The 26967-nt window shown below is 41.4% G+C and overlaps 1 protein-coding gene across 2 annotated transcripts; it reads left to right on the forward strand.

Annotated features, from left to right (window-relative positions):
- Nucleotides 1-953: 953 nt before the first annotated feature.
- Nucleotides 954-26589, forward strand: spred2a (sprouty related EVH1 domain containing 2a). Of its 2 annotated transcripts, none has more exons than XM_074629900.1 (6): nt 954-1499; nt 14400-14574; nt 14772-14940; nt 15500-15564; nt 21277-21432; nt 22748-26589. In XM_074629900.1, exons 1-6 carry the CDS (start codon nt 1474-1476, stop codon nt 23441-23443), a joined length of 1287 nt encoding a protein of 428 aa, XP_074486001.1. In that variant the 5' UTR covers nt 954-1473; the 3' UTR covers nt 23444-26589. The 2 variants fall into 2 exon arrangements, with proteins under 2 accessions (XP_074486001.1, XP_074486002.1); XM_074629901.1 differs by lacking the exon at nt 954-1499 and adding an exon at nt 12581-12799.
- The last annotated feature ends 378 nt before the right edge of the window (nt 26590-26967 follow it).

Consider the following 26967-nt stretch of genomic DNA (forward strand, 5'->3'; position numbering starts at 1 on the left):
GTAGTGGTAGTAATAATAATAATAATCAAATAACAATTATAATAATAATAATAACTATTATTATTATTGTTATTATTATTATTATTATTATTATTATTATTATTATTATGGTAGTTGTAGTAGGGGTAATAATAATCATAATCATGATAATAATAATAATAATTATGATTATGGTAGTGGTAGTAGTAGTAATAATAATAATAATCAAATAACAATAATAATAATAATTATTATTATTATGATTATGGTAGTTGTAGTAGGGGTAATAATAATCATAATCATGATAATAATAATAATAATTATGATTATGGTAGTGGTAGTAGTAGTAATAATAATAATAATCAAATAACAATAATAATAATAATTATTATTATTATGATTATGGTAGTGGTAGTAGGGATAATAATAATAATAATCATGATAATAATAATAATAATAATTATTATTATTATTATGATTATGGCAGTGGTAATAGTAGTAATAATAATAGTAATCTAATAACAATAACAATAACAATAATAATAATAATAATTATTATTATTATTATTGTTATTCTTATTCTTATTATGGTAGTGGTAGTAGGGATAATAATAATCATAATCATGAAAATGATAATAATCATTATTATTATGATTATGGTAGTGGTAGTAGGGATAATAATAATCATAATCATGATAATAATAATAATAATTATTATTCTGATTATGGTAGTGGTAGTAGGGATAATAATAATAATGATAATAATAACAACAATAATAATAATGATAATAATAATAATACAAATAATGATAATAACAATAATTATAATTATAATAATAGTCATAATAAATATCATTATTATTATTATTATTATTATGATTATGATTATTATTATTATTATTATTATTATATGGTAATAGCACGTGACTCTGCAGTCCTTCGGGTCTGACGTCACCCGCCCCCCTCCTCCTCCTCCTCCTCCTCTTCCTCAGTCCTGCTCCGCTCCTCTCTGCTCTGCGCTCACTGAATCCAACATGGAGTAAGGAGGAGATGGGGCTCGTCCGGGGCCATCCTCACCGACACCAGCGAGCCATTCTCGGTCACCGCATTCCAGCCCGGCCCGGCGGAGGAGGAGGAGGAGGAGGAGGAAGAAAAAGAAGAGGAGGAAGAGGAAGAAAAGGCGTAGGAGGAGGAGGAGGTGGAAGAGGAGGATGCGCCTCTTCCTCGATGCGCTCCAGTAATTGAGGAGTGAAAAGGAGGAGAGGAAGAAAAGCAGAAGAGGACAAGGAGGAGGAGGAGGAGGAGGAGGAGAGAGGAGATCCGAGATCCGAGAATACATAACGCACACCGGGATTCAAGAACCGGAGCAGGAGGAGAGCGGGAGAGAAACGGATCCGCCGCTTCTTGCCGCTTCTGCCGCTTCAACATGAAGACACCGCACCGTGCAGCAGCCGCGGAGGGAGCTTATTATTACCGGAGGTGAAACGGAAAAAAATGAGCGAGGACACGCGACCAGACGAGTGAGTACCCCCCCATCACCCCTATAATAACCCATGTACCCCCATAATAATAATACTAAAATCCTCATCATTATTATTATTACCCCTGTACCCCTATAATAATAATAATAATAATAATAATAACCTCATATTAATATTATTATCATCTGATTATTCTGATGGGCTGCTTATTGGCGCGCCATCACATGGATACTGGATTGGTGCTGATGTGTTGTTATGGGCTCTCAAGTGATGATGAGGGGGCCCTCTTCTTCCTCATCCTCATCCTCATCCTCCTCCTCATCTTCCTCATCTTCCTCCTCCTCCTCGTGGTAGAGAGGCTGGTTGAGGTCGGAGAGATTTCACAGGAAGGAGAAACAGCCTCTTGCAGATGTGATATACAGTCACAACAGAGTGGAGGATGAGGAGGCGATGGAGGGTGCATCATGATAATAGACTTGACAGAGCAGACAGAGGAGGATCTGTATAACATCCCACAACATGTCTTTATTATTATTAACACCATGTTTTGCATGTTGTCCTTCATTCATGAAAAAAGAAGCAGTGGCTGTGCTCCTATAAAGCAGTATAGTTCCCTCTCTCTGCCTTTTCTGGCTCATGACCCCTTCAAATGAGGCCACTGTATGTTGTGACTCATCATCAGGGTGCATAATATGTCTACAGGCTGTGACCAGTTCAACCAAAAGGGTGATTAATTCCTTCTTATAACACTTTTTTGTTATTATTAAATTATCCAAAAGGGAAAAATGTTTCAGGTACCGATGAGATGATAAAACACGATCCAGGAATCCAGTTTGAGAATCAGAATCCGGTTCAAGTAGGATTTCACATACAAGGTGTTCAGGAGAAAATATGAGTAGGCTACTGCAAAAAGTAATCCAAAATAGACATATTACAATAAATATGTACAATAACAATCCTCATACAACGGTTCGTAGGATATCACATTACGCATTACATGCATACAGTCTTTTCAAAATAAACTTCCGTCGTCACAGGAAACAACTTGGTTAGGTTTAGGAAAAGGTCGTGGTTCAGGTTAAAATAACCACGGAAGTGGCGTATAAGTTAACATCTGGTTTCACATGGACAACCCATTTGCACGAAAAGGCAAATTAATGTTACGATAATGAAGGCAGGCATTTATCGTGCAATACGAACACCTTTCTTGCTTTTGGCGTGTCATTTGTACGTCATGTAATCTGTACTGACTTCAATATAAATAGAGCCACGGAAATATGCTACGCTCAGAGCTAGTGACTAGGGATGTTCATAATTAACCGTTTAACCGTTAACAGACATTAAGCATTTTAACGGCTAAAATGGTTAAAAGAAATATTTATAATTAATTAATTAATAAATTAAAGCTGAGCGGCTCGTCACCTTAAGGAGAAAAGCTGGTTCACCTTAACAGCCCACCTCCGCTTGAGCGGAGATGAGGAGCAGTAGTTTCGTAGCATTTATTCAGCGACAAATAAACTGTACACACACTGCTACACCTGCGTTCATAGCTATAACGCCACCAACAACCTCACACTCACCGCCAACACACACATGCACACTTTTTAAAGTTACGTCGCGCTGACAGACTGTATGTGTGTGGTGGCGGCAATCAAGAAGCCTCCGGCAATGCTAGAGCTGCTAACGTAGCACAAATACACACACTGTTTATCGGGCAGTCGCTATCGTTAATCCGGGCAGACACACAGCTGGCAACCTGCTAAACTAAAAAAAATGTGCAGTGGAGACTTTTACTGGGAAAGTGGCTGCATGTCCGCGACACTACACGCAGCACCGTGGCCGTTAAATTAACGCTCCCGGACGGGTGAACTGGGGACTCAGTTGTCTGTTGTGCTCATACACTGCAGCTGGCGCGAGGCACAAATCTTGTCGGTTAACGGTTGATAATCAGTTAACGAGGGTCGGTTATCAGTTAAGAAATTTTTTCCAAATGAGCATCACTAGTAGTGACGAAAGCAAAAAGTCTGCTTATGGCAGGTAGGTGGGCAGCATGGATGTATTAAAGAGAACTGGATACAGCATTGGAGGCGGGGCCCCGTTCATTCCTATGAAAGTTGAAAGTGGCGCTTGAAGCCAAAATGGCTCGACTTCCGACTGGAAAAGTACCCGGATCTTCCAGCTATCTTCTGCATCCACTGGGCCCATGGAGGCAAACACAGGCGTATGTCGCTCTATAATTCCTGGCTCACGATTACGTGGATTAAATACGAGTATTACTTTTCGTATGCTTTAGTTTCGCTGGCATTTCTGGGCATCTAGATGTTGTTACTTGGTTGTAACAAAGTACTAAAAAGCTGCAGTGAGTTTGAATGAACCGCTCAGACCATGTTGGGTTTGAACGAGTCCTCAGCTATTCAGATAGTTTGTCCCGAGCGGAGAGCGTGGGCAGCAGGTAATCTGACAGAGCTACCTTTTCTTTCGATTGCCTCGTGCTGTGCACACCCCTGCAGGTAAACACATGACTCATACGAGCCAGATAATAGGCTCAACTTGTGTAATGTTTACACAGACTGCACCTGGACGCAGAGAGAAGCAGGTAGCAGTTTGTTCGTTAGGTCACGGGTGTCATTTTCACTGTGGTCACTTATTAAAATCCTATTTTTGTGACCCCTCATTATTAGTTTCAATTTTATTTACTCACTAAAATCTCTGTAAATGGTGTCTTCTGTCTAATCAAATCCAAATGAGAGACACAAAATGACACCTTCTAAACTACTTCAAACATACAGTATCTTTGTCATTTCTTTAAAGCAGTTTCTTGTTATCTTTCAGCCGATATATTTACAGATAACTTTGTATCCGTAATTAGATAATATCTGCTCTAAAATAAACATTTAATTCTGTCCAACCACTAATATAACCAAACCTTGACCCTTGCTTTAGGAGCACGAGTCGCAGGGATGAAAATAAGAATTGTATTTTCGGCACCTTAGAATGAGCCATTTAGATCTACATATTAGGGCTGTCAATCGATTCAAATATTTAATTGCGATTAATCACATGATCGTCCATGATTAATCACGATTAATCACAAATTAATTACATGATTTTTTATCTGTTAAAAATTTACCTTAAAGGGAGATTTGTCAAGTATTTAATACTCATCTCAACATGGGAGTGGGCAAATATGCTGTTTATGCAAATGTATGTATATATTTATTATTGGAAATCAATTAACAACACAAAACAATGACAAATATTGTCCAGAAACCCTCACAGGTACTGCATTTAGCATAAAGAATATGCTCAAATCATAACAACAGCTGTCAGTGTGTCAGTGTGCTGACTTGACTATGACTTGCCCCAAACTGCATGTGATTATCATAAAGTGGGCATGTCTGTAAAGGGGAGACTTGTGGGTACCCATAGAACCCATTTTCATTCACATATCTTGAGGTCAGAGCTCAAGGGACCCCTTTGAAAATGGCAATGACAGTTTTTCCTCGCCAAAATTTAGCATCAGTTTTGAGCGTGATTTAACCTCCTTCGCTAAACGCTAGTATGACATGGTTGGTACCAATGGGTTCATTAGGTTTTGTAGTTTCATATGATGCCAGTATCTTCAATCTAGCTTTAAAACTGAGCCCGCCACAATCTAAATACCGCAAGTTGGGTTAATGTATTATAGAAATTAGTGGTGTTAAAACGAATTTGCGTTAACATGTTATCCCGTTAACTTTGACAGCCCTACTACATCGGGAGCGGGTCTACAGTAGACCAGAATGGACAAACCAAACACAAGCTCTAGATAAGGCCATTCATGTTTTCATGTTTTCGCGCCATAGTTCTCCTACACGCTTGGCACACAGGGCGAGCTTGAGTTGGTTGCAATCTGCAGCCTCACCACTAGAAGCCGCAAGATTCTACACACTGCTCATTCAAATGATTCATCAGTTATCAAAACAATCGCTCAATTTCTACATACTGTTTGGTAGTTAAAATGTTAACAATGCAACAAATTTGTACTTAAATACAGCACTTGAGTAAATGTACTTAGTTATATTCCACCACCGAGTATCTGCATGTTGTGAATAGACCGAAATTTGGGGTTCTCGAAGAACCCTGAAATAACAGCAGCAGCTCTGTAGCTTCACCAACAAGACAACAGTAGGTGATTCCTGCTCAGGAGTTTTATTGTTTTGGGTGAAGCATTCTTGGTTTTCATTGGAACGGTGACGGACTGAAACTCTCCCCCGTTCCTCTCCAGAGGTGTTTTTGTGGGGGTGTTTTCTATTGATCGGGCAAACCGATGCCCCCGAACCAGCCAACAGAGAGCTGTCGATAACGCCAGAGGGGAGGGAGGGTTGAAAATGACATTGAGGAAAGGTCAGCAGGCAGCAGTGTCCCTGGTACTCCGGCCCCACCCACACAGGACTACATCGATTTTATATCAGTGCTGACCTCCATCTGAGCTGCTGGTGCCCAGTGACTTCAGAGAGACGCTCTGGTGGTCGGAGACGTGGAGACTAATGTTAGGTTTTAGGGAAAATATCAAATATTATTGCGATTAAAAACAACAGTTGTACACATGTGACACATGTGGAACACAGTTTCAGAAGTTTTCAGAAGTTTCATTATTTAGTGATTATATATGTACGGGATAATGTACAGCGAGCCGGTCATTGTTGTGAAATAACAATGCCGCATCGCCCTGAAGGGGTTTATATCACAGTAATGACCAGCTGTACATTACCCCGCATATTACATATCTTCTAATCAATAAGTTGACATAAAAACGGTCGGCCAGAGTCCAACATCAGAACAGCGCCCATAGCAACGGTCTGTTATACATAGCAACGCCATGATTGACCAATCAGAATTCAACAAAGCTGTGTAATAATGACTGATATCAGCCTTATTAAAACTGTGGCAATAATTTCAATCTCATCAGCCTGCCATTTAATAACTATATTTCAATGTAATCTGTTTGTTATTGTGTGTCTCGCTCAGAAAAGTCTAGCTCTGAAATCTCGCGTCGCATCCACATTGTGGAAATCATCTAAATATTAAGCCATGACATTGAAAATCTATCAGATATCACTCAGCTACGTTTTCTGAAGTCCAACACTACAAACTCTGACAACACCGGCACTCCTCTCTCCAACTCTCACTCATGTTTCCACCGTTGTCTTCTGGCAACAAGTCACATGACACAATGACAAACAGAAAGCAAAAGGTAAGAAAAATGTTTTTATTTCTCAGTAAGGTCCTTTCCATAATGTTGTCAGACACTTGTAATAACAATCGGAGCCTGTCGGTGGCAAAAACAAGCACTTTTAGTGGACGTAAACTGACTGTACCAGGTTGCCCCAAATCATTACATTACAGTTTGTTTAGCGGCTGCAGCGTTCTCCCTCAATACTGGACCAGTTTCAGAAATTGTTGTCCTTATTAGTCACTTAGACACAAAAACATGGGAAAATAGGGTCCAGGTTGAAAAATACCAAAGATATCCTTTAACCATTTACAGTTTTTGACCTACAAACCGTCAAATCATAACTTCCTGGGTTTATTTTAGCATCCCAAACACTCTCTGATAAGATAAGATGCTTTATTGTCATTGCGTGTTAAACACAACAACGTTTGGTTTTGCTGAATTCCGCTCCACTGAGCAGCACTCACTCACTTCACTCATCCAAACTACTCTGAGATTTGTGCAGTAACCAAGCTGGCTGCTGATCTCCACCTTCACCTGGAGCGCCGGGTGTTGAAGTTGAGTTTCGGGCGCGGCGTTGACCGTCAACGTGACACGACTAATGGAAGATGGATTTCCTTTTGGGTCGACTCGATTGCGCCGCGCGCCTGCAGATCGACTTCACCACCACTCACGTTTCAAACATTCGGTGACAAAAAAAAACTCTGAAACGTAAAAACATCACGCAGCTGAAGGTCAGCGAGGGCGTCGCTGCTGCTGATGTTGTTTTGGTCAACTTGGTGAAAGTACAGCGGCCATCTTTGTGACGGGCGATCAAGGGAAGGAAGTCATTGAGAAGTTTGGCAGAGAGCGAGCCAAACACCATCTGCTGCTGCTCTCTGCTGATCCAGACCTCCGAGAAACAACATTTTCTACGCTGATGATGATGATGTCATGATCCAGGATGAACTTGGTGTGTGTGTGTGTGTGTGTGTGTGTGTGTGTGTGTGTGTGTGTGTGTGTTGGACAACATGTGTGTTCCTGTGGGAGCATCATGTGTAGTTATGTACTGTGTGTGTGTGTGTTTCTCTTTCATGATGATGGAGCAAACAGACCACCAGAGGCTATTATCTGCATCTCTGGTCAGCTCCCACTGCGTGTGTGTGTGTGTGTGTGTCATGCTGTTTGTTTAAGTGCATCCACACACTGTTGTTAAAGTGCTCTAAGCAGCCGTTTCATTACTGTGTCCTCTGAGGACGGGGCTGTTTGAGGGCAGGGATGTCCAACCGGCGGTTTGTGGGCCAAACTGGGCCTCAATGAATAACTACGGTATGTGTAGCCTGTTTCCACCGCAGGAACCAAGGAAACTATTCTTTTAGGGACTCAGGAACCATTTGGACTGGAGGAACCAAGAGACTTAATTTAGTTACTGGCCCCCCAATGTCCCTCCGTTACTGCTCAAACACAAACTTCAGGCTGCTACAACTTGTGTACCAGTCCAGTCTCACCAAATGCCATATGAATGACACGATAATTTGTAATTTTGCGTGCAATAACAACGCCTTGGTTGCTTTTGCTGTATCATGTGTACGCCATGTAGTTTGTACTGACTGCAATGCAAACGCATCCGCGGAAATATGCTACGCTCAGAGCTAGTGAAGTAGAATAAAAAGTGAGAAAGACTGCTTAAAGTTGACGGGTGGGGAGGTGGATGGATCCAACAAACACAAGGCTTTCAACCAGGAGACCGGTGTCCGCATCCCAAAGTGATGTTGAGTTATTTGAAGTAACGATAGTGACGTTTGGGACGAGTTTTCCGTATTTATGTCACGTTGTTTCCCTTACGTATTTTACTTACTTATTTTAGCCCATTCATGATTATTTTCCTAAACCTAACTAAGTGGTTTTGTTGCCTAAACATAAATGACAGCTTCACGGTAACAATGTGGCGTTAAATGACACGCGGAAATGTGGGAGCTTTAAGAAAAATGTCAAATTCTTGGTCATAATTACCAACTGATGTTGACGTAAAAAATATTAGTTAATGTATTATCGTGGTTACCTCAACTGCAAAAAACACAAGCTTTTGTATCATATTACCCTGAGAAAATAACAGAGATACTTAAAGGTCTGTGGTGCATTTCTGATCTGAGACTGTTAGTCAGCTACTTTCTCTGCTCAGACAGTCAGTGAGAGGAATCATCGGTGATACAGCGCTGACGGAAAAACAAGCTTGTGTCTAATGGACGGAGGAGTTACTGTAAACCAGCAGAGACAGAAGGTTGGACACTATATCTGTGTCCTTAACCCCTTAACTTAAAGAAAGTTGCTCTGATGCCCTTAGTGTACAAAAAAACTAATATTATATTATTAATATTATTTTCCACTTTCACTGAGTTAAATCTTTTAGCCAACATCAGGCCTGATCAGAACTACCAAATATTCATTCATTTTCAGAATTTTAACCCTTTCAATGCCAGTTCGTTTACATAATGCCACTGTTTTTTTTTATGAATATATATATATATTCTGTTTACTAAATGCTGGGGGGGGGGTTTCACAGTCTGGGATATGTCAATGATTAGAAACAACATTGACTTTGATGCATTGTCATGTTTTGTGCAGGAGAATAGCATGTATTTGCCAAAACATGAGAAAATGGCTCAATCTGGTGGAAAATAGTAAAAACTACAATTTTGAATGCAGGGCTCTAGATTGAAAGCCTGGGTGCTTGGTATCATTTAAAAAATTATAATACCAGTACCAGTACCAGTACCGGTAAACTGTTGGCTCTGTCAGCACCGTTGTCGTAGTCAGCACCGTTAGCACCGTTAGCACCGTCAGCTGCTATCATCTCCGTGTTCAGAGCCGTGTACAGGCAGGCAATCCGGTAGTGGGCCAATCACACGTTACATTAAATCGAAGAAAGTCATTTTTTTCTAGATCTGGGCACAAAAAGGATCAATTGCAGGTATCGTTTGACTGTAGAGGTTTTGATACTACTTGGTACTAGGTTATTTCGGTCGATACCTTAAAGGTATCAAGTACCGATACCCAGCCCTAAATAGAAAACAAGATTTTATGCTGTAATGGCTGTGGGATCACACATTGTGGTTTTAATTGGTTTCAATGGGGACATTTTTGTCCTTAAGGGTCTGAGTGTCTGTATTATAGTCTTATTATAGGAGCTGAGGTTGAACTTCCAAAATTCGGAGAAAAAATAACCTCACACCTTTGCCAAAGTTTTTGCCATCAGCATTAACACAGCCAAAATGATTGAAAAATTAAAAAGCAAAAAATGTCCCTAGTGATGCACAAGGGTAAGATTAAATTACTCTTAGACTTAATTTATCCCCTTTCTATCTAATTAATAAAGGAGCATTTTACTTTTCTATTCATTTTAGAACTGGAGTTTGCATGCCTGATTTGTCCCACACGTCCTATCTATGAATGTAATTCATATTTGACAAAAGAGCTGTGATTGGTTTGATGGGTTACCCCTACATGCAGACATTTGTGGAGTCAGATGACTTTGAGATGATTTTCTCAAGCAAAACCAACATTCATGATTATTGGACTTTGTGTCTGAGTCAGTTCTGATAAACTGTGTGAGGAAAACAGGAGGAGATGGATGGATGACATCACCACACCTGCCTGGATGGAGGTGGGCGTTGTACATTATAAACCTTTGACCTTCTCTTTATGAGCCTGACAGCACAGAGACACCTGGCGCACACACTGCTGATAAGAGCAGTCCTCCCACTAACATTCAACCTACATTTTCTAACCTGGAAAGACCTTCAGAGGGACGTGGTGTGTGCTGTGATATTATATAACACACATAGAGCTGAATTACACTGGGATAGGATGACAGACACATCACACTGGAGCCATTCAGACAAATGTACGGATGCTGACTGGAACATTGCATCTTTTATGATACACATATTACAGTTGGTTGTATTGTGTGTAGTGCTGCAAATACCGGACACTAAAGTGATCAGTCGTTCAAAAAAAAAAATAGAAAACCAGAAAAACCTTCCAGAAAAATGCTCATTTTCAGATTCATACTTGTATTTTGAGTTTCTACTAGAACATGTTTACATGCTTTAATGTTCAAAAAACACATTATTGTTCTCATACGGTCTGTCTGAATATACCTATATTCACTCTCTGTCTGAAATGTTCGGTTTTAGTGCCTGTGTCTTTAAGACTTCCTCCAGATAAAGCCCAGTCTGCTCTGATTGGCTTGTGACAAAAATATGGCACACCTTTGCAAACTCAAGTTTACAATGTTTACTGAGGTAATAAATCAAGTGAGAAGTAGGGTCATTTTCTCATAGACTTCTATACAATCAGACTTCTTTTTGCAACTAGAGGAGTCGCCCCCTGCTGGCTATTAGAAAGAATGAAAGTTTAAAGCACTTCAGCATTGGCTTCACCTTTGTCCACTGGTTGGTAGGCACTTCAGATACCCAGATGTATGTGCACAAGCACTGAAAAAGTGAGTTTTTCATTTGACCCCTTTAAGACTCTATTATATGTATCATTATATTTACAGACATTCGTGGTCCCCAGAGAATGAATCCTCTGACTCTTCCTCCAGTTTTAAATGTCTCGACAACTATTAGATGGATTATCATGGAAATTTGATTCACTTATTCATGTTCCCATTGTCATAACTTTGGTGGTTTCATCGAGGGCTAAAAAGTTAGATGTTAGCTAACTAGAAACATACACAACGGTCATGTGAGTCCGTTTAGTTGAGTCAGTGTCATTAGCCGTGTTTCCATTCACATGTTTTTATTCGCATTTTGAAGTATCTCATTAGACAAGCTGTATGGAAACGGCAAAATTCGCTAAAACTTCCTCAATTGCGAAAAAACTTTTTTACGCTGGCTTGAGGCGGGTTTTTGCCTTTGTCAAAAAAGAGGAAAAAATGGATTATGCGCTAAATGCGCTAAATGGATTATGGAAACGCCGAATACATTTTGACGTATCAAACATTTAGCTCACATGACTGATCAGCTGTTTCCGCTGTCGGCGTCTTCTCGTTATTCCCATAATGTGAGAATGCTTGTCTTCGTCTCTGGACAACATGAATCATGGCCAATACTAGCTGACATGAAAGAACAATTAAAACTTGTCCAATTGAAAAACATTCCTGAAAACCTCTCTCCATTTTCATCTCGTAGATGGTTAGATGGCCGAGCCGACTTGTTTTGTTTCTGGTTCGCAACCTCTATTTCTTCTTCTTCTTCTCTGTTTACTGGCGGATTACAGCCATGCGTAGCCTATAACGCCAACTTCTGACGTAATTCCGCTGTAGCCGAGTTTACTCGCTCCAAACCAGTTAATGGAAATGCACATTTATTTTTTTTGTGACATTTCAAGTTCACTTAAAATTCACTGGAAAATTATATCAAAACATGGCTAATGTTTCTGAAATTGTTTGTTGCTGAAAACGAAGCCTCTTGGTCTTATCTTCGCTTTGTGCCACTGAGAAGGAGCTCAGTGGAAAGTCTCTTCGCTGACTTTCCACCTCCGAAATTCACTTTAAGTTTGAATTTATCTTTAGGAATCAGCCTCATGGAACGGTGAATATCAAAGGATAGAAATGAAAACAAATTGTAATAAACCTTAAATAATCCTCAGATTTTATGGCCAGTAGTTGCAGAGATGATCTTTGTCTGGTCCGGTATGTCGGAGGGACGAACCCACCGACTGACCAGCCCCCTAAAAAAAACTGACTGCAGCCTGTAATCAGTCATTTTGTAAGTGAAGGTGTCACTGTTTGCAAATGGAGGATCTCTCATTTTGGAACCAAACTCCAGTATATAGTCCCTCCTGTGTGTATGTGTGTGTGCGTGTGTGTGTGTGTGTGTGTGTCGTTGCACGCTGCCGGCAAATGCAGTGATGACTCATACTACACACACACACACACACACAAGCACCATCTGTTTGACAGGCAGGCTGAATCATACAGCGGAGGGAAGCAGTGTGTGTGTGTGTGTGTGAGGCCCGTTAGGATGTGGCGGCGGCGGCAGCGCGCGGCAGAACAGCTTGACAGCCTGTCGTCAACGGAGACTGCCGTGACACTGTGACCGTGGAAATAGGATGTACGAGAGATGTCCGAGTACAAAAGGCAAGACGGAGAGAGAGAGAGTGTTTTTATTTTTGTATTTTACCTCGACGTGCTTCAGCCTCCGTCTCCATTTTTTTCTGAATGTTTCAGTCTCTGCTGGTAGCTCAGACGATGGACAGGGTTTGTTTTGGTTTTCAGTGTGTGTGTGTGTGTGTGTGTGTGTGTGTGTGTGTGTGTGTGTGTGTGTGTGTGTGATCACAGGTGAGTAATGCTATGTTCAGTAAGGACGAGGCCAACTGGCTGCAGATGCTGCTGCTGCTGCTGGTGCGTTATCAGTACTGCACGTTCTCATTGGACAACACTATCAACATGAACTAGCGCACCCACCACTGGTCGGTCTAATTAAGGGTTTCTCAATCATTTCCTACTCGTGACGCCATTTTTAGGTCCCAAAATCATCATTACTGAGTCACTTGAGAGATCAATAAGTCTTGACAACCATCTTTAAACAATGACCTATTTCAAATTTTGAAAGTGAGCGATCTTAATTTAGTGATATTGAGGTTACAGCATCATAGTTGGTTCTTCCTTCTACAACGGTTCACCCTCTGGAGTCTTCTTGACCAATATTGTGAGTCTTTACTATTTTTTGTGTTTGAAACTTTCTGAGCAACTTTATGTGTCTGGATCAAAGTTCACTCTGCGATTAATATTATCAAAGACCTTTTCAAACTTGACAACAAAAACATTCTAAATGGGCCCCTTTGCACTTCCTGTTGCAAAGTTTGTTAATGCAGTAGCTGACAGGAAGTAAACTTGGACCAAAGCTGTTGCCCTAGCAACACAACGGCAATGAAAAGGTCTATACTCTGCTGCTGTTTCCAGCTTTCACTGATGATGAAACCAGAGGCGTGGACTCGAGTCAGACTGGAGTCACAAATTTGTTGACTTTAGACTCGACTTTACAAAATCAAAAAGACTTGCAACTCGACTTGGATTTTCACACCAAAGCCTCATTACTTCACTTGGACTAGAGCCTTTAGACTTGAAAATACTTGATACCGGAGTGTGTTATTTTCCTGAATCAACTAACGGTAACCCTATTCATTCCCAGCAAGTCAACACTTTGTTTGAACCAATCTGACAGCATCCAAACAAGTTGCAGGAGAGAACCATGAAGAACTAATGTTACGTTACTGAGCGCCAGGTGGAAAAAATTATAACAAAGATAATTCCGTTTGCGTACAAACAATACACGGAGACTTACAGGAGATTACAGGAGATGCATTACTTTGCATTATTTGGTGAAGAGCGTATTGTGCCAGTTTCAGACTCGAAACTCAAAGCTTAGGACTTGGGACTTGTCAGTCTTGACTTGGGACTTGACTGGGAGCTTTACAGTCTTGACTTGGGACTTGACTTCACAGTCTTGACTTTGAACTTGACTTGGGACTTGTCAGTTTTGACTCGGGACATTACTCGGGACGTCACAGTCTTGACTTGGGACTTGACTTGGGACTTGTCAGTCTTGCCTTGTGACTTGACACAACAATTTGATATCGAAACAGTAAAAAGTATATAAACCGTATTTTGGCGCCGCCCTTCAGCTCGCTGGTCACCATGGTAACTGATGTGTCTGGGTCTCTCTGTCCCGTTGCAGTGACAGCTACATTGTGCGCGTCAAAGCGGTGGTGATGACCAGAGACGATTCGAGTGGCGGCTGGTTGGCGCAGGACGGCTGCCTGAGCAGAGTGGGCGTGTGCAGGCTGCTGCCGAGCGAACTGCTGGGACGCAACACCTTCCTCATCCACGGAGAACGCCTCAAAGACAAGCAGGTCGGTGCAGGGCCATTTCATGTCAATAAAGTTTTTATTTAGTCTCACATCTTTTGCCATCTTTTGTCTTTGCAGACCTTCTACATGCTCAAAAAAACTATTTAACTAAACAAAGGAAAAAAAGCAATAAAGCATATTATAACTATATGTTCATTATGATCGTCTCATCTTGTTTGTCCGATGTTATTTCTTTCCAGGTGATTCTGGAGTGTTTCTTAAAGAAAGATCTGGTCTACACGAAGGCCACGCCGACGTTCCACCACTGGAAGGTGGACAACAGGAAGTGTGGTCTGACCTTCCAGAGCCCGTCCGACGCCAGAGCCTTTGACCGAGGGGTGAGGAAGGCCCTGGAGGACCTGACCGAAGGTACTGCGCACTGGTCACACACTTACAGCTCAAGGAAGTCAGAAGAAGATAAACCAACTCAGGAAAAAAAAGGGAAAAACAGATAGACTCGTGCCAAGATGTTACATTAACTTTCATGAACTGGAAACACGGACAACGCCGTGGTAGTGACCTGTCAATCACAAGGTAGCCACGCCCTAAAGCATACCCTGCTTTAAGGTCTATTTGACTCTAAATGGGACCATAATTTACTAAATGAACATCATGCTGTATTGAAGAAGACTTGAAACTAGCGATTGAGACCATAAACTCATGTTTACAATGTTTACTGAGGTAATAAATCAAGTGAGAAGTAGGGTCATTTTCTCATAGACTTCTATACAGTCAGACTTCTTTTTGCAACCAGAGGAGTCGCCCCCTGCTGGCTATTAGAGAGAATGCAAGTTTAAAGCACTTCAGCATTGGCTTCACTTTTCAGACCCGGGAGTTGCCGACTGGTCCAAACCATGATTAGAACCACTGTTGGAGTGAAAGTAGCTAATAAAATAAAAGAAGTTGTGTCCTCCTGTGTGTCCTCCAGGGTCGACCACGTCCTCATCGACGCTGCAGAACGAGGCGGAGCTCGGCGATGATGACGTCTTCACGGTGAGAAACTCTTCCTCCTCCAGCTGTTAAAACATTGATGAACACTGAGGATAGCTTCAATAACCAGTACATGTCCAGGATCTTGAGGGATACCTGAGTGAAGTGAGCGTAAATGCGGAGCCACATTTTTCCAACTTCATCTCCATCTTTCATTCATATGAACCCATCATTCCTTCATTTTTTGAATGCAGTGCATCAGAATTCACATTCCTGGATAGAAACTGTGTTTTTCCTTCTCAGGTTTTCTGTATTGTAGCAGGAGGAAAATAGGGAGGGGCTGTTTTTTTGTTATTTTGGGTTTGGATTTAGACAGGAGATGTTGCTTTTGTTTGCAGCAATAGGAACAAACTGTGTGTGTGTGGCTTTGGGAGGTGGCAGACAGGAAGTATGAAGGACGGGAGGGGTTTGGTATCCTGTGTTTTTTTTGACCAGACAAATGTCACCGTCCTGTTTGGGGTTTGTCACCAAAAGGAGCGGCACACACACACACACACACACACACACACACACACACACACACACACACACACACACGCACACAGTTTGTTTGAGACACACACATGAGTTTTCCTCATCTCCTTTCATGTTCGTACAGGTAAAAGAAACCATGTGAATGTCTATGCATGTTTTCTTATGTTCAGACAGGGATGTATAAGGCAAATGGCCTTATACATCAGACCTGCACATACAGGTACTTCGCAAAAAAGTCAAGGCCACTCCCCCTTTTGGAGGATAGAAAACTGAAGATCCCATAGACTTCAATGCAATTTGACGTATGTTTGGATTGTAATTTTGACAAATTCGTATGCATTCATCTCTTGTTAAATAAACGTTAGTTTTATACACATGTCTAATTATTATTTTGCGACCTTGCCTGAACCTGAACGTTCACGATAGCTTAATAAATTAAGGTTGAACGCTGCCATGTCCATTCAGTCTTCCCCCGTCCAACACAGTGGCCGGTTATTGCTTATCTAGACATTTATACATATTTGATTGAATCATGTCAGGCTAAGTGTTGTCTGTAAATAACCAACATGTTAATAGCCAACTGTTTAGGCTGAGATTTATTTAGAGACAACAGTCTGATACTGCTATAACGTTAATGTATGTCTGTATTACTGCACCAGCCTCACACTCAAGCTAACGTTAGCTAGCCATGCTAGTCGCTGTCACCAGCATCATTTAGTGATTTACCACACTGACAGTGAATATTCACGTAACGCCTCAAACGTTAACCCGCTACACAACAGCTTTTCATAATTTTCTCTCCTGTGAGAGCGAGTTTCTTCCCCCAAACTGGAGCGCAGCCTCGGAGATGACACGATGCTGGTCTGGTCTATAGCGTGGAGCCATTAAGCCCTTCTATTATATCTTTTTTAGGACATGGCAGGGGAACAAATCGGAGATCAGCGTTTTTGGATTTATTGTTGGTACAACCAACTACACAACAACTCTTCGGCATAGCGTTATTACGATTACCGGTTTGTTTAAAGTAGAAGTTTGGAGACATGTTTCAGCTTCTTCTGTTTACTCTGTAACCGTCTATGAGGAACACAGGATTGTTTTCCCCCAAAAGGGTGCATGGTCATGCAAGCCTACTCTGGATGACGTTTTTACGGTCTGATGTATTTCCCTTATTGAGAAGATGGATGTCAGTTGCATTTTTTTTTGTTAAGTATGGAGTCAGTTCGAGGTTAGCTTAGCTAAGCCTGACATCTCTCTTTCCTGCTCTTTACACTGTACTCTGTTCAAACAGTCCTAACCCAAACATATCCTGCATATAGTGCATTAAAAGTTTCTGTCTCCTCCACCTCCATCCTCAGTCCGATGAAGGGACCAGGGCCTGCTTCCCTTTTCAGTCCAGTTTTTCCGTCTTTCCATTGGTTTCAAAGAAATATTGTGTATCGTTTCCGCGGGATGTCCAGCGCTGGAGAGGAGAGTCTGACCTGTCAGTATATCCGTCACTGAGATGCCTGTTTACATAGCTGGCCTCATTTAGAGGAGAGACTGAGGGGAACGAGGCTGAACCGCCCCGGCTGCAGATCATTCCCATCCGTCCTGTCTGCAAGACTGAAGTCTGGCTCCCCGAGGAGGAAGAAGAGGACGGGTCTTCAGCGCCTCGGTGGCGCTCGGAGGACAATGAGGATGTAGATCAACCTTCGTCAGGAGTAAATAAAACCCTCCCTGTCATGATGCAGTGCTTCCTCTGGAGGCCCCTGAATAACGGAGGAGATCTGGACGAACTGCTGGAATGTGTTTGTTGGAGAACAGCAGGAGTTTAAATCATGTAGTTATGTAACTATGGAGGTTTTGAGCACTGAACAACTAAAGCTATGTCACAGGTTAAGTTTTACAGAATTTGCAATCCTACAAAATAGTTTCAAATGAAATTATTCTGACATTTTATCTAATGTACTCTAATAGACTAAAGCTGAGGTTTCTCGGCTATCGAGGGGTCTGAACTTTGGCGGCCAACCACCAAATTGGAAGTAGTTACTCTTATTTTTTTTTTATGCCTCCGCGCCGGCGACAGCCATGGCGCTATGTTTTCGGATTGTCCGTCCGTTCGGTCCATTATCGATCACTCAGGAACACCTGGAGGGAATTCCTTCAAATTTGGCCCAAACATCCACTTGGACTCAAGAATGAACTGATTAGATTTTGGTGGTCAAAGATCACTGTTACCTCACAAAACATGTTTTGGGCCATAACTCAAGAATGCAAATGTTAATTACGACAACTTTACACAAATGTCAAATAGGATAAAACGATGACGTTATGACACTGGACAGACATGGATGTAAACTGCAACCTGACTGGTTGCAACAACCATGAGGCGGTAATTCCAGTTGCCCAATGAAGGACGGATGCATCAATTGTGTTGCTAAAAAAATATGGCCTTTTCTCAAAGATTGTCTATGAAATCTAACTGTGTGTCTAATGCTGCGTTCCAGAAAACGAGGAACTCGAACATTTCCAAACTCATACCAGAAAAAGTACAATGGAATGCCACTCAAAGAGTTCCTAATCCATCTATCATAACTTCACAAAGAAGCGGTTGTCTGACGTTACACTATGGAAGCGTACCTGTAAGGGATAATGTACAGCTATGCCGGTTATTTTTGTGAAATAAACCCCGACAGGGTGATGTGGCAAGAATTTATTTCACAACAATGACCCGCTAGCTGTTCATTATCCTGCTTATTACACGGCTACTTACTTAAGAAATCAATAATATGACACAAACATGGTCCTCCAGAGTCTTGACATCAGAACTGCGTCCATAGCAACGGTCTGTTATACATAGCAGTCTGCTATAAAGAAATAACAGACCGTAGAACACTGTGATTGACCAATCAGAATTGAGTGTTCAACAAATCCATGTAATAATGTAATGTAATGGTAAACCACCAACTAAAAGGCAATGTAATAAAACCTGTTCTGCACGTAGACTGACGTCAAAATATGTCGCTGTGTTATTAGATAGCTGGTTACGGTAAACAATCTATGAAAGTTATCTTCTCTGCACAAATGTTATTTGGGGAAACTTTAAAAATGCCCCCCAAAAAAACAAGTCATTCGCTAGTACACTTGCCAAAGAAACATCAGTTTGTCACGGTCAGCCATGGTTTTTGTTTACACTTGGGATAATTACGACCTCCGAGTTGTCTTGAACGCAGCAATAGTTGGGGGCATTAATGCACTAATAAAAGAGGAGAAGAAGAAAACCACAGGCCGATTTAAACAATGCAAGTTCCCAAACATTTTTATAAAACACTCTGCGAATGTTTTATAAGGCGGGAAATGTATTCGCCATTTTTGTTTGATGTTTGTGAGAAAAGTTAAATGTAAACAAAACTTACAGCTTTAACAGAATCAGTTCACACAGAATCCCATTAAGAAAACAGTTAAATATAGATTCACAGAAATGTAAAATACGTCGAAAATATCAGCAAAATGTGTGTTTGCACAACTGCACAGCAAAAACTAACCCAGAAATGTGAGAAAGCAGTTTACTCGTTTTGCTGTGAGGATCGTCAGGTTCTTCAGTTCCTCAGTTTTGTAGCGTTTGAAGGAAGTCTTCTTGTGTGATCCGAGCGAGCCACATGAAAGCTGCAGCTTGTGTCGACCCTGAGGATGACGCAACCCAACACACGCCGCCGAGCGCTCACAGGGCCGCAGGCCGCAAAACGCCAGGCTGGGACTCATTTAAGACAGACCCAATAAAAACACAAAGACTTCAGAGACGTTTCTGCCACGCTGCTCTGGTTCTGGAGGTCTTTTATTTTTCCTCCTCGTTCTTGTCTAATTGCACACAGAAGTCTGGTGGAGTGAAGCTCAGGTGGTTTCAGAGAGGAGCCGAGATGATACATGTCACATTGTTTGACATCATGAGTTGCAAAAAGCAGGACAAAAAGAGAAAAGATTTCCTTATATTTGTACAACTGCACACAGTGGGTTACCTTCTCAGGTGGCGGCAGATCAGTAATCAGTCGAGAGGTAAAAGGTCAATGACGTCACACTGTATAACACACTGTATAAAATTTAGTATATGTTAACAAATCAATCATCGAGAAGTCTACTTACTGTTCTGCACTGGGTTTGCACCCAGTTCAAACCTAGTCTAGTTTGAACATAATTTCTAACTTAAGTCAAAGTTTACGAGCTACTAATATTTTAATGGTTGCACCAGCTGAAATGGTCCCAACGTAAGAAAAAGTTACAACTTAAACGCTCTTAGTAGGTGTATATTCCACCGTAAGATGGAGAGTGAAGATACTGGTATCATATGAAACTATATAACCTAAATAATCCATTGATACCAACCATGTCATACAAGACAAGGAGGTTAAATAACGCTCCAGAGTTAGGCTAAATCTTGATAAGGAAAAACTGGCATGGCCATTTTCAAAGGGGTCCCTTGACCTCTGACCTCAAGATATGTGAATGAAAATGGGTTCTATGGGTACCCACGAGTCTCCCCTTTACAGACATGCCCACTTTATGATAATCACATGCAGTTTGGGGTAAGTCATAGTCAAGTCAGCACACTGACACACTGACAGCTGTTGTTGCTTGTCGGGCTTGAGTTTGTCATGTTATGGTTTGATCATATTTTTATGCTAAATGCAGTACCTGTGAGGGTTTCTGACAATATTTGTCATTATTTTATGTTAATTGATTTCCAATAATAAATATATATATACATTTGCATAAAGCAACATATTTAACCACTCCCATGTTGATAAGAATATTAAATACTTGACAAATCTCCCTTTACGGTACATTTGAACAGATACAAAAATGTGTGATTAATTTGCGATTAATCGCGATTAACTATTGACAATCATGCGATTAATCGTGATTAGTTAAGAGAGAACTTACTTACAGCTGGTGCAACAGGCTGCTGGAGCTTTTGATCAGATCACACGTTCTTCCTCAGGAGACAACGTGGAGTTGTAGATATTCAACTTTTAAGCCAAAATGAGCGAGAAAGCCTTAAAGTGCTCACAGCAGGTGTTTTTCAATCAGCTATCAGAGCCAAAACACCTGCTGTGACATCACTGATTGGGGTGTGGCCAGAGGTGCGACATACCTGAGTGTTTGAGATCATGTGCATTGAAGCAGCTACAGTTTTCTAATCACCTCAGAATGAGTCTTTAACCTTCCTGCAGCTTGTGTTCACACTGCCTCCTCTATTTCCTCCAGACGGCCACCGACAGCTCGTCCAACTCGTCCCAGAAGAGAGAGCCAGCGATGCACACGCTGGCCCCGCACAACTTCTGCGAGGCCCGTCGGCACCATTGCATCCTGGGACATTTCTACGAGCACCACCGGCCCTCTGATCACTACTTCCTGGACCAGGTGAGTAGAGGGTCAGAGTGGGAGCTGCAGCTGGGATTGACTGGACTCAAGATCTAATTCAACTTTCAACTCTACTTTCAGTGACCCACAGATAGAGATGACTGATAGAGATACACATTAAGCATCACATGTATAAGTGAGGAAGAAATCAGCATCAATATGTCCTCGCAAAAAAGATTATTTGGTAACAGGTCCGCAAATTTCATGGTAATTAGGTGATAATTAGCAAGTAATCTTTTTGGAATTTCTTTGGAATTACTGCCAAATTACCCCAATATTTACCTCAAAATGTATCGTCTCCTCTGTGAAGTCCTGTGTTTGTTTGACCCATCCACCACCCCGACATCCTCCCCATGTGGACTACCATTAGAAAAGTATTTGTGATATGTTAAAAAAACAAATTTCCCTCAAAATGTAATTCACAATGCAGTTTCGTTGAATGGTAATGTCATTTTTAGAAGACAGGTCTGTTTAATAGACACAAATTATCGGAAATTGTGATGCAAATAAACACGCACCTTGACAAATGCTTTACTATTCCATTATTTATTTACAACTGAATCTGTTATGAGATGAGTATATACGTGTATTAATAAATCAAAGTTGATGAATCCCAGTATAATTTGGTTACCAGTATATTAGCATAATGTACATTGATAATCCTGACGACTCTCTGCTTGACACAAACAGTGATATCAATTGGTCCATAGAGGGCGCTATAATAAGGACTCCAAATATAAAGTGATATAGTGCACAAACATACATAGGGAGTACAGATCTCTGTCTGCACGCTTCTCAATCAGTTTGCCTCTATGACCCATAATGCCTCTGGTTTTTACTTTATTTTTTTACAACAATTTGGATCTCATTTGACTTAAATTTGCCCTGTGGAGATTTCTTCTAAACAAATAAAAGTTATGTTTACATTCAGTGTTACTCATCCCAAAACTCATTGTGTCTGACTTTCTTCAGAAAACATTTGCAAAGATGATTTTTAAATCAAACTCCACAGGGAACCTTTAATTTACAAAGCGATGGTCATGTTCTTACACTAAAATCAACTGAAGGTCGAATAGTGACAAAAATGTCCTGAACCCCTTTGATCCAGGTTGTACAGAAACATTATTTTAAATGTTGCATATCTGCAAAGTGTGGTTTGTTGAGATTTATTCGTAGAACACATTTGAGTCAACTAACAATGAAGAGTCCATCAGGCCTTGCGAGGAAAACAGGGGACTGCTGTTTGCAGCTGTTTCTGCTGACCTCATGTCCTCCTGGAGGACAAAGTCTTTAAATCTCTTCTGTGTCTCTTCAGGCGGTGCACATGTTCCCTCGTCACGTCAGCTTCCAGGTGGAGGAGGATGAGATCGTACGCATCAACCCCCGCGAGCGAACCTGGCTCACCGGCTACGAGGACTACCGTCACGCCAATTCCACACGTGACAAACTCACCCAGCCTGACAACCTCGTTGACGCCTACGTACACTTTGCCAAGAGCGAGCAGCCCAAACACGACTACACCTACCCGTACCCGCTGAGCTGCGACGTGCAGCGAGGCTGCAACGGCAAACCCGGTTGCCTGGAGCTGGGCAGCGGCCACAGAGCGGTGGTGACGGTGCAGCCGCGAGCCCTGCAACCCAAAGGCAAGAGGCGGAAGGAGGACGGCGAGCGTTCGCGCTGCGTTTACTGTCAGGACATGTTCAACCACGAGGACAACGGGCGGGGCCGCTGCCAGGAAGCCCCTGACCCCATTCAGACCTGCATCAGGCGAGTCAGCTTCATGTGGTGCGCGGACAGCCTGCTGTACCACTGCATGTCGGACCCGGAGGGGGATTACTCGGACCCGTGCTCCTGTGACACCAGCGACGAGCGCTTCTGCCTGCGCTGGACGGCGCTAGTGGGGCTGTCGCTGCTGGCACCCTGCATGTGCTGCTACGCCCCCCTCAGGGCGTGCTACCGCTGCGGCGTGGCCTGCCGCTGCTGTGGCGGGAAACACAAAGCTGTGGGCTGAGGCGTTGCAGGCCCCGCCCCCTCACAGAGACAGCAAGGACTCATGGGAGACGGAGGCCGCTGTGATTTTGTTGTAGTTGTTTGTCTCGTCTCCGATTTCCAGAAGGAGGAGAAGAAGAACTTCATCTCAACAGATGGAAAAAAAAACGCTCCCTGTTGTTTTTGTCTTTTGTGACGTTGGGGACCAAATGGCTTCCAATTCTCACAAAGACCGAACAAAGAAGATTAATTTCTATATAAAATTATATGTATATATACGTATATATATATATATAGGCTATATATATATACTGTATATAAACAGGTACTTTATATTTTTACACTCATGTGTTTCAAAGGCTTGACTATGTCATTTCTTCAGCGTTGTGTGAGGTCAGTATGAATGTTGTTGAGTTTGTAGAGGGAACACAACACGCTGCAAAACATTTTAACCTTAAAACATTTAAGGACGCACACAATCATTTCCGAAAAAAAAAAAAATGTGGTGAGATAATTTCACTTTAAAGGCTGAGTTCATAAATTTAAAGGTGCTATTGAAAACATTGATAACATTCAGCCACTCCCCGTTCCATTGCATTCACTTCACAACAAGTCGTTGCCAGGCGCTTACTGTCAATCTCAGTCATTTATCTGTTTTTTCCACACTAACTGACGACCCAGAGATACCACCTGGTACCAACGCCGTTTTACTATTGGCTCACAAGCCTTGTTAGAAGTGGGAACCAAACGTCAGATATCTTCCACAGAGATAAACAAAACATTCATTTTGGACCCGCCAAAATTTGTAAATGATTTATTCACAATCATATTTCTTTTTTCAGGAAAAGCCATACTTTTATTCAGCACCTTTCTAAAAGCTCTGTGGATGTATTATTATTATTTTTTTATATATATATATTTGTCTACATAAAAATGTTATCAATAAGACCTTTAAGAAACTTTTTTTCCAAGTTAGATGAGAAGATGGATATCAATCTCATGTCTGTGTGTTATGTCAGACTGGACAAAAACGGGAGACACGCAGGTATACTTAACAAATAATGTGATTTATTAACCAAAAAATAATCAAGACAAGGCAAACAAATAGATGGGAGGAGGCTGTAAAGTCAGTAGTGTAAGGAGAGGATGAGTGAAACAAAAGACAAGAGAAAGAACCAAAAGCCACAAGGCAGAGATGTTTGGTGAGGACTTGCTCTTATACATTGGGCACATCTGGCCCAGGTGTGTCCCATGCTGTTGATCACTCTCCAATCAAGGTCTGCAGCCCCGGAGGGAGAAAGCACAGCAACAGTAAATGCCCCCAAGCAGAGTGGCCGTCACAGTTATGCCGCAATCCATTTACCTCGTAAATTGGAGGTTGGAGCTAAAGAGTATAGAAGCAACGCGGCGAAACGCTAATGCTTTTTTGATAATGGCTGCTAGATGGTGCTGCTGCCGTTTTGGACTGAAAACATCAACGAGTCTGTGACCGTGGATGTATAAAGACGTTCTGTGTCGGAGCTGGTAATGACGTCACACCCAAGTTGACTGTACAACAAGTCAGAAAACGTAATGGAGTTGGCTCCAGCCAGGTTAGGCATTGTTAGCAATACCAGTTGAAGACATTACGCCGGTATTTTGTGCATACAAACATCGTAGCAACATGTCCACAGATAGAAGTTGGACAGTACCGTGTGTACGGCTGATTTAATGAGACACAAACCGTTGTTAGCCTAGCTTAGCATAAAGACAGGGGGAAACAACTAGCCTGGCTCTGTCCAAAAATACATCTACTATCACTCTAAAGCTGCAAATTAACATGTTATATCCAGTTTAATTCATTCAAATTCTCAGCAAGAAAGCTAATGTTTCTCTCTCCAACATTGTTTTTTCCTTTCTCTCATTTATTGTAATGAATTACAGAAGGTGAATGTTTTGCAGCTCTGGTTCCCTGACGTTCAGCAGAGGAACTCGACTGGTTTGAAAGCTGCTCTGCTAACCTCCCAGCAAACTGAATAGATAAACCAGTTTGGCTGAGCAGTAAGCTGGCACAATGACGATTTGCCAGAAGGTAACTGTTTGCAAAACTGTGCCTCAGAATGGTGATTTAAAAATGAGTAATTAAAGTTTTGTGCAGGTCAATCAGACATTTTTGCAGCTACAAACAAAAGACAATTTGCACAGTTGAACCTCATTGAATCATCTCCTGCTGTGTTGCGTACTGGTCATACTGGTCTGTCTTTACTGGTTTGTGATTTGGAGGTTTGTTTGATGATAAGAAGAACAAAAAAAACTCAGTGAGAGCAAAGCTATGACAGAATACTGCTTCAGATCCTTAAGCTTATGTGTGTGTGTGTGTGTGTGTGTGTGTGCAGGCTGTTCTCATACACCGTTCGTAGATGTACCTACGAAAAGTAAATGCACTGTAATTTGTAAATATCCCACAAAATCAATTTGTATGTAATCCACGTAATCGTCGGGGTGGATGGGTGGGTCAAAAAACACACCAGACTTTCACACAGGGGACCGCTGTTCGTGTCCCGTGTGAAACGAGAAGTAAACGTTGATTTAATTGTCACGTAACTTCTGTACTAAAATTACACCACTTCCGGTGGTATTTTAACCCAAACCATGATCTTTTCCTAAACCTAACCAAGTAGTTTTTGTCACGGAAGTGACTTCCGATGCAGCGTAACCACTTCCGGTTTGGCGTAACTTAACCATGATCTTTTCCTAAACCTAACTAAGTGGTTTTGTTGCCTAAACCTAACCAAGTTATTTCTGTGAAGACGGAAACTTATTTTGAAAAGACTGGTGCGGAAATTGACGCTGGACATTTGTACGAAAACGTACGAAAAATGAGGAATAACTTTTCGTAAGATATCATACGAACCGTTGTATGAGAATGTGTGTGTGTGTGTATGCTCAAGTCTGACTCTGAGAGCTGGGTATCAAAAACAAACCTTTTATTGGTATAAATATTGGCACAAATGCCAGAAAAATCATCGAACATTGTCCGAATATTTGAGTCTCACAGTTAGAACTTAACTCAAAGACACTTTCCTCACATTACTTTACTAATTCCCAAAATGTTTGACAACGAAAGTCTTGGGTTGGCCTGTTTCTCCTTTAGAAATATACCCCCTTAAAATTATTTTTTTTCAGTTTTCTTAAAAGAAAAGGTAAACAGAACTTTGATCCCACAATATTTTTACGAAATGAGCACAAAGTCTGAAAATGCAGATAAACAACACTGTAGCAACAACAGTCGCTACTCTTCCTGTCCAAATCATGTATTTACAACACTTCAGTGAGAAAAACATCCCAGCCCGTTTGCACGAAAAGTTGTATAAATGCCACAATAATGTGGTTTAAGGTATTTAGCGTGCAATAAGTATGCCTTTCTTGATTTCCACGTCTCAATTATACGCCATGTATCCTGCATTGACTGCAATGGAAACACGTCCGCGTATAAATACTTTGGTAAGATTCAGTGATGTAATATTAAAAGCACTAAAGACCACTTATGGTGGGTGGGTCCAACAA

The sequence above is a fragment of the Sebastes fasciatus genome, chromosome 3, assembly GCF_043250625.1.
Source record: "Sebastes fasciatus isolate fSebFas1 chromosome 3, fSebFas1.pri, whole genome shotgun sequence".
In the NCBI taxonomy this organism is placed as follows: domain Eukaryota; kingdom Metazoa; phylum Chordata; class Actinopteri; order Perciformes; family Sebastidae; genus Sebastes; species Sebastes fasciatus.